The 14810-nt window shown below is 42.3% G+C and overlaps 1 protein-coding gene across 2 annotated transcripts in view; it reads right to left on the bottom strand.

Annotated features, from left to right (window-relative positions):
- The window catches only part of fbxl16 (F-box and leucine-rich repeat protein 16), a 172066-nt gene that overhangs the window by 120993 nt on the left and 36263 nt on the right, over positions 1-14810 (bottom strand). For both annotated transcript variants that reach the window (XM_041206642.1, XM_041206643.1), the window contains exon 2: positions 12545-13264. In XM_041206642.1, coding sequence (XP_041062576.1) covers positions 12545-13252 — 708 coding nt within the window. In that variant the 5' untranslated portion in view covers positions 13253-13264. The remainder of the gene's footprint in view (positions 1-12544; positions 13265-14810) is intronic.

Raw genomic sequence — 14810 nt, 5'->3', positions numbered from 1 at the left:
CCTGTGGGACCTTCTCAAAATCCAAATACACCACAAACACTGGTTCTCCTTTATCTATGCTACAAGTAACATGCTCAAAAACTCCCAACAGATTTGTCAAGTGATTTCCTGTTCATAAATCCATGTTGACTCTGTCCAATCATATCATTATTAAGTGCCTAGTTATCACATCCTTTAAAATAGATTCTAACATTTTCCCTGTTACTGGTGTCAAACTAACAGGTCTGCAATTCTCAGTTTTCTCTCTCCCTACCTTCTTAAATAGTGAGATTACATTTGCTATTTTCCAGCCTGCAGGAACCTTTCCAGAATCTATAGAATTTTGAAAGATTAACCACCAATTCATCCACCATCTCTATAGCCACCTCCTTCAACATTCTGGGATATGGCTCATCAGGGGATTTATCCTTCAATCCAATTAATTTTATGAGTGCTACCTCTTTACTAGTACTAATATTGTTCAGTTCCTCATTTTCACAAACTCCTTGGTTCCCTAGTGTTTCTGGGTGATTTTCTGTATCTTCCTCTATGAAGACAGACACAAAGTAATTGTTTAGTTTCTTCACCATTTCCCTACGCTCCATTATAAATTCTCCTGTCTCTGCCTGTAATAGAGCAACATTTGTCCCTGTTAATCTTTTTCTTTTCACGTATCTAAAGAAGCTTTTACAATCTGCCTTCTTGTCTTTTGCTAGCTTCCTCTTCCCCTTTTTCAGTTTCTTGGTCATCCTTTGTTGGATTCTAAATTGCTCCCAATCCTTGGACTTACACTTGTTCTGATAAACTTATAAGCCATTTCCTTTGATCTAATGCAGTCTTTAACTTCTTTTGTTAGCCATAATTGATTCACCTTTCCTGTTGGGTTTTTGTGCCTTAGAGAAATGTATATTTATTGTAGACCATGTAATACTTTTAAAAATATTAGCCATTGCCAGTTGTGATGAACTAAGACTTCACACTGTACATATATGTATATTCATTACAAAAACAGAATTACCTGGAAAAACTCAGCAGGTCTGGCAGCATCGGCGGAGAAGAAAAGAGTTGACGTTTCAAGTCCTCATGACCCTTCGACAGAACTTGAGTGAGTCTGAGAAAGGGGTGAAATATAAGCTGGTTTAAGGCGTGTTGGGGAGGTGGGGGGGGGGGGGGGGGTTGGCTGGGGGGAGAGAGAGAGAAGTGGAGGGGGTTGGTGTGGTTGTAGGGACAAACAAGCAGTAATAGAAGCATATGTATACATATACATATGTATATTCATTGCTATTTCTACATTTTCAAACTGGACCTGGGCTGAACAAGATCCTTCAAATGGCTAGACCAATGTCTGTCTGTGATCCCAGAACAAAATAAGCCATTTTGCAGTTTAGGGAAAACTCACACCTCCTTATCTCTAAGGAGTCACTAATGATCACCTGGGGACTGCACTGTCCAGCTTCAAAGAGAGCTATACAAAGACCATTTGAATTTGCATTTGATAACCCAGGCTTGCCAACAGGAGACAGAGGATCTGCTAAGACAAAAGGCCACTCAAGCACCCCTTTCAACTCATAACGTTTGATGCATTTAGCAATCTGAGACCCAGCCAAATTCCAGACGACGGATACATATCCTTTGTTGAAGACCTCGTGGAGAGGTGGAGGTCATGTGGCCCCCATCTACACTGCTTCTGTTGGAAGTTCTGTGCCAGCATCTACAAGACTGATTCATCTCTGCATGCCCATCTCACCTTGTGAAGTCAACACCGCCGGAAAAGTGAATTCTACAACATCGGCTTTTAGGCCTCCGTGAAGGAATATCTCATTGGACTTTGATTCTGGGCTCTGGAACTCATGTGAATTAATATTTGTTTTCCCCGTAGTTCCTGTACTTTAAAACTTTCTTTTCTCCATCCCTTTCTTTACTGTCTGAGTGTGGAGGTGATGCTGCAAACCCTTCTTCCCACATGTTGAGTTTGTGCAAATAAACTGTCCCTTTGAGTTCACCTTATTTTGAGTTTGCTGTCGGGTTATTAATAGAAACTTGGATTGCACAAAAAATGAGGGGTTAGGGAAACACGCTATCGCTTATAAAGAGGAAAACAAATCAAAACACATTTCTGTTTATGGACTGGTGGTGAGAGGAGAAATTAGTGCAGTTTAAATTAACCCCTCTCCTCTCCATAACCCTGTCTACCATCAAATTTTTTAGTGTATTTTCTCAATCCACCATAGCCAACTTGCCCCTCATATCATCATAGATTCTTTTGTTCAGATTTAAGACCCTTGTTTTAGAATGAACTATATCACTTTCAAATTTGAGAGAAAATTCTATCATATTATGGTCACTGTTTCCTAAAGTCTTCTTTACAGCAAGGTTATTAATTAGCCTGTTCTCATTACATAATATTAAATCTAAAATAGTCCTATCGCTAACTGGCTGTTCAATACACTTCTCCAGAAACCCATCTCATATACCCTCCAGGAATTCATCCTCCATTGAATTAGTGCTAATTAGGTTTACCCAGTCTATATTTAAATTGAAGTCACCCATTATTACTGTATTACTCATGTTACATGCAGCTCTAATTTCCTGATCTATGCGCAACGTTATAATGTTTGGTGGTCTATAAACAATTCTCACCAATGTGTGCTGCCCCTTGCTGTTTCTTACCTCCACCCAAACTGATTCTACGTCTTGATCTTTCAATCTAAAATCATGTCTCACTAACGTACTGATCTCGTCCCTTATTAACAGTACTACCCCGCTTCCTTTTCCCTTTCCCTTCCTAAATGATGAATATCCTTGAATATTCAGTTCCCAGTCTTGGTCACCCTGTAACCATTTCTCTGTAATGGCAATTAAATCATACCCATTTACCTTTATTTGTGCCTCCAAATCATCTACCTTGTTGCGAATGCTGCATGCGTTATGAGAGAGTGCCCTGAACTTAGCCTTCTTAACATTATTCCGCATTCAAGCCATTTGGACTCGATTTGACCATGTACCTTTTTTTGACACTCTGTCAAGAAAGCTCACCTGTGTGGATAGAAATAGCACATTTTTGCAGTTTAATTGGATGGTGTTAATTTACTGAAAGGTTTTTCCGTTTTAAAACATGAAACCAGGAATCATGTGCTAGTCAAATATGTCACTGTTAGTTCAAGATTTTCTCATTTGTACATGAAATTATTGTTTGTGGTGTTTGTGAGGTTCAAGTCTTTTGAATGTTGCTGGATAAGGAGCCCAGAAACAGGAGAAGCACCAGGGCCCATGATTTATCTCTGTGGCCCTGTGTAGGGCTGGAGGAGAATACAGAAATGAGAAGAGGTCTGGCCATGGAAGGATTTGAACACATGGATGAGAATTTTAAAATTGAAGTACTGTTTAGCTGGGAGCCAGAGTATGTCAGTGAGCACAGGGGTGATGGTTGAATGGGGTTTGGTGTGAGTTAAGACACAGGCAGTAGAGTTTTGGATGACCTCAAGTTTACAGAGGTTAGAATGTGGGAGGCTGGTCAGGGGTGCATTGGAATAGTCAAGTCTGAAGGTAACGAAGTAAGGATGAGGGTTTTAGCAGCAGAAGAGCTGAGGCAGGGATGAAGGTTGACAGTGTTACAGAGGTGGAAATAGGCAGTCTTAGTGATGGAGTTGATATGTGTTTGGAAGCTCATCTTGAGGTGAAATACCCCTGGATTACACCTTCCCTCTACCTTTTCATCTTTCAATCATCCACGAAAAGTGTCACACAACATGGACAGGAATACATTAAAGCTAAAGAAAGTGTCTACCACATAACAAGAAATGGGAAATCACTTTGTTAATTCCACAATATACCATCACACTTGTGCTGGCTCACTTACATTGGCTCCTTCCTCACTTTTAAAATTCCATGTTCACAAATACCTCCATGGCCTTCCCCCTCCCTATCTCTGAAACCTTCTCTAGCACTACAACCATCAAGATCTCTCTGTTCCTCCAATTCTGGCCTCTTGCACATCTCTGATTGTCTCTGCTGCATCATTGGTGGTGATGCACAGGCCTCAAGTTCTGGGATCTCGTCCCTAATCATCTTTGCCTCTTGAGCCCTCTCTCCTCCTTTAACATGCTCCTTAAAACCTATCTCTTTGATCAAGCTTTGGGTTACATATCCTAATATCTCTGTGGCTTGGTGTCAAATTTTGCTTAATAATCACTCCTATGCTTGCCTTGGGACATGGCACTATGTTGTTGGTGGTGGTATTGTCTATACATACCCACATATATAAGCTGATAGACCAGCATGAATCATGAACCCACATGGGTGAGTCTGTTTTTCAGAATCAGTCACATACCCTGCAGGTGAGCTTGCATCACTGTTAAAACCCGTATGGATGAACTTGTGTACCAGTAACAATCATAGAACCAGGCTGGTCAGTCACAATACCAGTGTCAATATCATATCAAACTAGTGAATTGTTATCCCAATAACTGCCCTGGTCTGGAGTTTGTACTGGTACGCTCTCGTTCAAACATTTCCCTTAACTGGCTGGCCTAAGCGAAAGGTCAAAGCTCATAGTGCAGAAAATCACAAAGGTTCAAAACATAAAATAGAAGATAAGGTAAATCAGACACTAATTATTAGGTTTACCATGGTTATCGTTGCAAGATTTTTTGCATCACTGGCATAAAATAAAATTGTGATCTATGGATCTCTTTTCATGACCATAGAATAAAACTTTGAGGAAAACATTTTATACTCATGCCCCAATCAGGCCATTGTTTTAGCTAACATATCAATACTGTCTAATTGGGGTTCAGATAATGCACCTTATACTGTCACAGCACAAGGCCATAGGGCTAGGATGTCCAGGGACAGGACTTCCCGGTCGGCAAGCGGGGGACGGGACCTGCGTGCCAACTCGTAAAATGACACGGGATGACGCTGGGCGGAACTCCCGCCTCATTTCAATTCCCAGGTCGGCGGGGGCGCAACCAAATCAGCTGTGCACCCGCTGACCTGTCAACAGCCAATTGAGGCCATTTATAAAGTAATTGCAGCAGTTAATGGACCTGCCCATCCAACCTTAAGGTGGGCTTCAGAGAAAGCACAAAACCTCATCCGTGGGCGGAATGAGGTTTCATGTAGGTTTTCAAAAATGTAATAAAAGTTTAACTAAAAGTGATGGACATGTCCCAACTGATGTGACAGTGTCACATAAGGGGACATGTCAGGAAAATTTTATTTTTCTATTTTTAACATTTTTGAATTTGGCGCTGATCTCCCTGAGGCAGCACTTAGCCTCAGGGAGATGAGTGTGCTCTTTTGCATGCATGCGGGAAAGAGCGCACCCTCGGCACCCCCACCCCCCACCCGCAAAGCGTTTCCTGGCGGAATTGGCCCGCGCATGTAAAATGGCAGCGTACCCCCCGATCGGGGGCTCCGATTGGAGGCATGCCTGCACGCGCCCACTCCTGAACTCCCCCACGCCCCCCCCCACCCCGCCGCCCCCCCATTGGGGGGAAGATTCTACCCCAGGTCTCAATGATATTTCAAAACTTAAGAATTGATTCAAACATATTCCACATTTCACTGCCAAATGGAGATGCTGTATAGACCACAATGTAATTAATCACACATAACAGTATTCACATCAGGGCTCCAGTGCATTCTCTGTGCATGTTTTGTAATAAATCACTCAAGCCTCGTGTTATATAATGTTCCCCTACGTACAATAGTAAGCACTGTACGTGGGGAGGGGTGCACAAAAAGTTCATACCCTACATGAAGATGGGGACATATGGTGTTCAGGTCTGAACATGAAGGGGCCACACAGAGATTTTGTAGCATACATGAAATTAATTACTACTTGTAGATTTTCTTTGAAGATATTCACAGCTATTTTGTTTAATCATTAGTCATTTGGTATTAACAGGCTTCCTCTCATTTTCTTCACAGCTGTTGACCCTCCCAAGCTGGCACCCCAAGTAGGTGAATGGTTCATCATTGTGCTGTGTATTATTATCTCTATATATTTACATTTCACATAATATTTAGCATGGGTGCGAGAAAGCAATGAGGTCGTAATTTAATCTGACTCAGGTGATGTCATTAGCCTTAAAACCAAAATTTGAGTAGTTAACTGAAATCATTTGAACTACAAGATTAAGCTAAAATAAACCTGTACTTACTGGCAATAATGCATTGTTCAATGGAATTTCTATCGTAGTCTAAATAAAATGGAAACCATAGTAATGACAGTCTATGGTGATGATGAAATGATAATCGTTTAAGACTGAAAGACTATAATTGCTGCAATGCAAAGCTGTCACATGATTCACTAGGGCATAGATGAATGATTATAAGGTAGTGTTCTCTTTAAAAAGGGTAAAAAAAATGTTTCAAATTACATATCTGAACCAAAAACAGAAACTATGAAAATCTAGAACTTGCCCGTCAACATTTGAGAAAGTGAAGAAAGATTAATATTTTAGGTATAGATTCTGTGTGAAGAATCTGGAGCAGGAATATTCACCTGTACTTCTCTTTGAAGATGTTGGTTGACCTATTGTGTTTTCCCAGCATTTTTAGTTTCAAACTGTCTTTGATGGGGTTCAACAATACTCAAGGATATTATGTACACCATCTTAAGCTCCAAGATTGAATGGTAGCTTTCAATTCACCAGGAGCTGGTTGTCGCCTTTAATAATACAATAGATACACAGTGGGGAATTCTTTTCCAATTACTTTGCTTGCCGTTGCAGTGTCATATATCCATTTCCATTTCAAAGTACCGTGGGGAGAACAAATTCTTCTGTGCCCTTCAAGTAACAAAATCATAAATGCGTTCTTTATATAAACAGGTTTAAGATTTCTTTGCACATGGTGCAAAGAGGAAATCTTACCCAATGCGAGGTAGAATACAAATGAATATTGATTTTACAACTGGACCTGGAGGATGTCAGATTTGTAATGTAGGACCTGATGAGATAGTGCATTAATAATGGACTGCAGTGGATCAAGAAAGCAGATCACCTTCTCAAGGGCAATTAGCAATGGGCAATAAATGCTAGCCTAGTTAGCAGTGCCCACATCCAATGAATGAATAAAAAAAAGTAAAAATAAAGTAGGGCTTGAAGGAATGCTAGATTTGTGCCACTGGGTCCAACAAATATTGGATTTGTAACCTAGGACCTGTTGGAATATTCAATTTCTAATGCATGATCTGAAGCATATATGAACCTGAGAGTCCTGAAAGCTGTAGGAATCGCAAGGTCCTGAAAGATGTAGAGGCCTAAAGACCCTTGAATTTGAGGAATGGGGCCTGCGGGAATGTTGGATGCACAGAATAGCCCCTTGCATCCATACATAGTAAAAAAACAGGGAAAGTTCACTGCAGCTGTGATATTATAGAGTCTGAAACAAACTGATGGAAAGTCACCTGTTAGTCTCAAATAAGACAACATTGTACTGGGCAGAAGCTGATTTACAAACACACCTGAACATTAAACTTCAGAGAAAGTAATGAAATCACAAATTCAGAATAGAAGATAATTACAGAAAGAATGAAAACAAAATAGACATAGCTAGTAAGAAATGGAAATGGGACAATACTCAAATACTAGTCATTAATGATTCTAACTCAGTGATCACAAAATATATTTTAAAGTGCTTTTTAAATTGTTTTTGATTTGCATTGAACTTAATAGATCGGGAAAGAAGGTTTTATCATCAGAAGTGTTCCTTCCCCAGCTGTTGATACAAAACACAGTTTACATCTAATGGGCGATTTAGCAGTTACTGAAAACCAACTAAACAGTTGTTCAATTAGTATTTTTATCTTTTGCAGTTTGATCAATTTTCTTCACTTATGTGTGCTTCTGTAAGAATTTGAAGTAGTCCCATGTCGTAACATAAGCAGAAATTTTTGGGAAAAAAATTGCAAGGTGCTCATTTTAACTCTACCTCTCAGCGAGTCAGGCTGGGTGTGTGGTTAAAATCACAGACATCCACTTACAGCCCCAGACCCGATGCGAACTTCCCGTCATGATCTTTGTGATGCCACTGACTCAGGTCAGAAGCTAGAAACTGTTGGGTGCCAATCAATGTTTTCAAATGGGGTCCCATGATATCTTCAGGGCCTTGGTACTACTCTCTGCCCTTCTCAGGACTGGAAGAAGAATTTATAGGGGTACTCACTTGAAGTCATTTGGATTATTAGGATTGTTGTGCTTTTCTGATTAGTAGAAAGCATGTCAGAGCTTTGATTTCTTTGCCATACCCACTCTGATTAAGTCAATTTTGCTCCCTTATTCTGGATGGAGGAACAATTGGATGAAGAACAGCAGTAGTTTAGCCTGGTAGAAAACAACAGGTGTGGAGGGCTGCTTGTAGGACCTTACCTAACCCACAGGGTCTTTCGGCTAAAAGTCACTTTAACACACATCTCAGAGCAGCAGTAAGTACACCAGGACCTGCAGCCTGCTGGATCAAGGACTCACCTTTTGTCAGTGGCTCTGAAAGTAGCTTCACACCTTGTATTTTTTCACCTCGGCCTCCTTCCAGGCTGTTATTAGCAACATCACCCATATCTCCCAGTCTGCAGTGTACAGCTGCATTAAGCAGGTCACCAACTCCTCTTAACCAGAGGCAATCAGTACATTATTTTCCAATGGACACTAACAGCATAATGAGGGTGCTCTGGGGTTTGCTATAGTGACTGGTTTCCCTTGGGTACTGGCATCATTGACCATTCATGTGGCTATCAGAATACCAGAGGGCAAACTAAGGGCTTTTCTCCATAGAATCACAGAATTTTAACAGCACAGAAGGAGGTCATTCTGCCCATCATGTCTGCACCAGCTCTCCAAATGAGCACTATGACCTAGAGCCATTGCCCTGTCTTTTCCCCATACCCTTGCACATAGTTACTATTCAAATAATCATCTAATGCCCTCTTGAATGCCTTGATTGAACCTGCCTCCACCATAATTCCAGGCGGTACATTCCAGACCCAAACGATCACGATAGGCTATCATTACATTTCCCTCATTACAATGGTGATCACAAGTCAAATAATAATTAATTGGCTATGAAAGTGTTATGGGAATTCCTGAGATTGTGAAAAGCACTATAGAAAATGAAGACTTCCCTTTTTTCTTTTGTGTGATCACTGCTAAAGGATAATACAAGTATGCTGGCTGGCATTACGCCTTTATCCTGAGACATTTGTCTATTCCCCCACTATTCTACCCCTCCAGGAATATCAAAGGGACACAAGATACCCCTTCCACACCTGGTGCCTCTCCAGAACTCCACCATATCTGAGCATCTCAGGTGTAATACCTGGGACCACCAGGAACATCCTTGAACACAGGACTGGCACCTGAAGATTCCAGTTCCTATATCTGCCCGCGGACTCCTTGAGTTATGCCACAAAGTGGGTTGTATCAAAGTGGAATGCTTCACTCTGCACAACATGGCAATGCAATGAGGATTGGTGTTGGAGGAGTACAGAAACAGCAAGAGGCCTCATCCAATGAGGAACAATTGGGTGAGGGAGAATCTGAAGGAGAGGCAGCAGAACATCTGGCAGCTAGAAAGGCTTGGGAGCAGCTGACCTTCTATGTTCTTGTTGACCTGCTCAACCCCCTTATCTGAAGGTGGCAAAAAAACCTCTGCATTATCAATTCTTCTTAACCTTTTCAACTACTTGCTTCATTCTGTTTGAAATAACTGTCAAACCATTCTGCCCAGCTATACTACAGTGCCATACTGACCATGCAAACTAACTAGCTGGAATGAAAAACAATACACCAATCTCCCAAATGTGAAAAGGTGTTGAATTTATTTACAAACAGGAGATTGAACTATTGGCATTGAAGTCCTCAGCCTATAGTGCTTTTCTTAACAGAAGATTTCCTCTCTCTGCTCTCCACACTATAATGGCTTCATCAGAGCTGGTGCAGAGTTGCTGCTGTTCAATTGTGGGCCTTTGAGATGCTCATGGCCATTGATTCCTGGCTGCTTGAGCCCAAGAGGGCACAACTGCAGTTGGCAGCACTTTGACTTCTGCCAGAGCAGCCTGGCCCAGCTGGCTTTCTGGTACCGTATTGGATATTGATTGAGGCGGAGGCGAGGGTTCAAACATGCTGACATCCTGAGAGGGAGCAACATGTCCCATTCCCCTTACCCCACTGTTCCTCCCATGGGGATGGGCCCATCACTGCTACTTATCTGCAGGAGGGAAAAGTACAGAAGATGAATGATCTCTCGACCCCTGTCCACTTTTTCACCAATGTCTCCAAGACAGGTGTCTGCCTCTGTAAGACAAATGCCTATCTATCCCAGGTGGAGCACGGACTTGACTCCACAATCTACAAGGCTTGAGTTTCCACGGAAGCTGCAAAACATGCAAACATGGACTCTGCTGTGAGCCTCTCTGGAGATGGCCATACTCTTCTAGTTAGATTGCAGTCTTGTTGCCATTTGAGATGGCAACATTCAGGTCAGAAACAGAGTCCTCCACAAGTTCAGCTGTGGAGGTGAAACTCCTTGACTGGACCTTCAGAATCTCATACAACCTTTCAAATAAGGCAAGCAGACTACTTTTCAATGCAGAACCAGGAGAGGACCTCACAATTCAGCAAGGTGTCTCTTGGACTGTTCCTGCCACTAGAACCCATTTCTGTGCATTAGTGCTAAATGCATCACCACATGCAGACCACCCTAACTCACTTTCTAACCTAGTCAGAGTGCCAATCTCTGTGTTGCTGCTCAGGTGGGATGGAGTGCATGATGTTGACTGCTTGGAAAAATTCTCCTCCTCTGAGGTTGTATCTTTGTGGGTTCTGGCTGTTGAAAAGGACCTGGAGGAAAGAGAAAAGGGACAATATTTAGGGTGGCATTGGGAGGCCTCACAGTTGCAGAAGACATGCACATTCACAATGTAACTTAATGTGTTGAAGCTGGTTCAATATGTATTTCTCCAGGGCCTAGTGAATGAGGTACAGGTAATTATCAGAGACTCTGTTCAGTGCAACTCCTCATATCAATATGCCTATTGCACACAGCTCTGCCAGACCCACAGATTTCCATAGGTTGCTGCTCCAGGATCATGAAGTCACTGGGCCTCCAGCCTTGTTCCCAAAACCATTTTCCCTGCAGAGAGAGAGAGAGAGAGAGTGTGTGGGAGAGATAATGAGTGATCAATAAAAAGGAGAATGGAGAGATACAGGGCTGTGCAGAGACATAAGAGGTAAACAGGGTGAGGTGGTGTTGAATGGGCTGCAAGTTTGCAGAGTGGGAAGTAAGGAAGAAATCATGATTGAAGTTGGTGATTGTCCAAGGCGTAGACAATAAGTAGAGAAGGCTGTTGTGAAGGTTGGTGTGAAGGAATCAAGAAGTGAGTGTGTGTATGCATACAATGAGAGATTGTATTGGTCTGTGGCCCTGTGCTGGGTGGTGAAGAATGTGACACAGGGCAGGAAATTATTGATGATGTTAGGAGAGGTGTGTGAAGGACTGTTGCCATGTGTTGTGGAGAGAGTGTAGGTAATGAAAAGTAGTACTCACTCTTGCTACTCCCGAAAGTCAGTGATATGCTTCCTCCACTGTATCCAGGTTCTGGGAATGACAAGCTTGGAGCTCATGACCACTGAAATCCCTCTCCATGCTTTATGGATACAGTATTTGACAACTGGTATTGCTGGGGGACTCTCTCTTCCACACGTAAGTCCACGGAGGCTTCTGAGGAGCTGGGTCTGTGACTCAGTGCAAAGGAGGATCTTTTTCCAGCACCTTGGAAATGAAAGCAGTCACAAGGGAAGCAACCTCTCTTTACGAGGCTCATTCCTGCTTTAAATAGACTTCTGGCTGATCCGTGGGAAATTTCTCCCCGGAAGTGATGTGTCTTTGGTCAGCCAGTTCAGTGGGAAACCTGCCAGTCAGATTATAATGAAGCCTCAGAGTTAAAATATCCTGGGTCTGTTTTTGGCTACAGGTCACTCACCCAAATCCTGGAATTAAAATCAGGACCTAAAAATATTGTTGTAATGTTTGCCCTAAGCATTTATCTGCAGCAAAGTCCATGATAGCATCTTCAGTGCTTGTTTCATGCTGGGATAGTTCTGTTGTTTAAAAGTTAATTTCCAAACTGCTCCCGAGTAGAGGGCAGCTCAGGATAATCAATTTTAAGATAAACATACTTACTGCAAACAGAAAAAAATGTTTCAACCACGAGTAAAGTTTTAGTGTTTTTATTTGTTGTGTGTATCTCTCCGGAACGTGCTTTTCACCCTCCCCCACTCTACACCCACCCCTATCCCACCCTCCCCCTGCCACTACAAAACAAGTCATGACCAAATGGATAATGTGCCAATATTCAAGGAGGTGGAAACCTGGAGATTGCCTTTGATGAGTAGTTACTGTCTATTTTCAGGATAATGATTTATATGACTCACTCCATATTTGGCCCATGGGGGGACTAAACCAAAGGAAATGAGGATCTTAGTCCAGATTTGTGAGATTGCAGGGGGAAAGATTACCAGAGTATCAGGGGTCAATAATAATAGGAATATTGCCATCTCACCTCAAGTCCTGCATCAGTGATGGTCGATCTTTTCAGGCTCACAGATCTCACACCTTTCTTGGACAGAGGGTAGTTATCTATAAACTCGCAAATGTCCAGATCAGAGACTCCAATCAGGCAGAAAGAATCAAAGCCACGGATAGCAAATCCTTGCAGATTGACAAACTCCTTTTCTCCATTGAGAAGGATATTATACAGCTCCTTTGCATGAAGGATGGGTGTGATGCCTTCCCAGAACTTGACCTGATACAAGACCTTTCTCCATACTTTACACACCTGTGCCAAAACACATCTCTCACAAGAGGAAAAGTACCAGAAGAGTCGATTGATGATCTTCTCATCCAATATAGGCAATTGTCCTTCCATTGAAGAGATCGATAGTTTTCTTTTGGACCCTGATGGCTGGCATGTACTTGGCAAGGTCTTGTTAGAGTTTGGTTCCACCAGTGGAATAGTGTCAGTCACTCCGCACAGAGATGAGGAAGGCACGTGCGCTGCCTGTGCTAATGAAGCCAGCTCACTGTGGTTAGGTAGAGGTGGTGGTAGCACTGTTGGAATAGAAGAGGACTGGCACAGTCGGTTTTTAGCGGCAGGGGTTCCTTTGGTGATACTCGCTGATCCTAATCCATTGGACTGGGCTGGAATCTTGACTAGTCCGTTCCTAGGCATGCAGGGAGGCTTGATGTCACTGGAGCTATGTGTAGACATTTCTCAAATTCACTGCAGGCAAACCAAAATCAGAGGTCAATACACTAGAAATTATTATCAAAAGACATAGAAATATTAAGAAGCTACAGCACAGAAACAGTCTATTCAGCCCGAGCAGTCTATGTTAGTGTTTACCTCCATGTGAGCAACTCACAATTACCCACCACGTTCCCAAATTCATTCAAATATTTTTATTTCTTCCACCTATATGATGTAATATTTAATCTTGACCTGGATTTTGTCTTGCCTGTTAACTTTGGAAGTGAATTTGCAGCCTCACAACTCCCTGTGCAAAGGAGTTTTTCCCTGCTCCCTGTCTCAAGTACTCTAAACTTAATCCTTTATCCCTAGCCTTTCATTCTTGACCTTTCAACTGCTAGAAACAAGAACTATTGTGAGTCTTCTAACTACCCTGTCCCATACTTTCATCAATATTGTATCACCCTGGAACCTGCGTTGTCCTAACAAAAAAGACCCAGTTTCTCAAATGAAAACGGAAAGTTTTGGAAAAACTCAGCAGGTCTGGCAACATCTGTGGAGAGAGAAGCAGAGTTAATATTTTGAGTCCAATATTACTTTTCTTCAGGACGAAGAGCACCAATTTCTCAAGCCATCTTTTATGTTTGCATTTCTTCATACCAAGCAGCATCCCAGTGAATCAGCATGGTACTCTCCATGATACTCTACATCAAAATTCTTCTTATAGTGTGGGGTACAATTGCACATACAATATAAGGTCTTCATTACCTCATTGCTATGCAAATTGAGATAAAACATAGAATTCCATTAGCTTTTGTTAACTGATTTATCAGCATGGACTATTGCATTCCTTGACTCCTAATAGAGTTAGGCTGAATTTTAATGATTGGGCCTGCTTACAGTGGGGGAGGTCAGCAGTAGGTCAGGAACCCAAGTGGATTTTGCCATGGTTCTCCAATGGATCTACAGCATTACCATCCTGATTCCTGGCTTCTCAACCAATTGAAGCTGAGTGTGTGATTGTAACCCACAACCTGAGGGGTGACAGAATGAATCCATTCTGCAAAAGAGAGAGAGAGAGAGGGAGCAAGAGAGACAGCAACTTTACTGATAGATTCTCAATATGGGAAGTTTCTTTGAGGCATCCCTGGAGACATGAGAAATATTGTTCACATCAAATGAGAGGAAGAGACCAGCCTCTGAAGCCAAGCAGGCAGGGCTGCAAGTGACTGAGGAGGTGACCAGCAAGAGTGTATTCCCTCATTCGTGGATACAGTGCCACAAGAGGCTCAATGACCTCATTAAGGCAGGAAAGGTAAGTGGCATTCCCAAACAAATGCCAACTCCTTAACTCTGAAGTCCCCAGCCTTCTCCTGCACAGTGCTCCTCAAACCACCTTGCCACTCCACTCATTCATCTCTTTCGAGGCACCTCCCAGCTGACCAGATTGACACTCACCTTCATCCTTTTGTCATCTCACACCCAGCCCTCACAATCACCCTCCACAAATGTCCTTCTGTCCACTCCACATATTCCATTTCTCACACTCATAAATCTTTCTCTTTCGCAGAAACAGCGC

Source organism: Carcharodon carcharias, chromosome 15 (assembly GCF_017639515.1).
Source record: "Carcharodon carcharias isolate sCarCar2 chromosome 15, sCarCar2.pri, whole genome shotgun sequence".
NCBI lineage: Eukaryota > Metazoa > Chordata > Chondrichthyes > Lamniformes > Lamnidae > Carcharodon > Carcharodon carcharias.
Note: the sequence above shows the minus strand (reverse complement) of the source record. Positions and strands in the feature narration are given on the sequence as shown.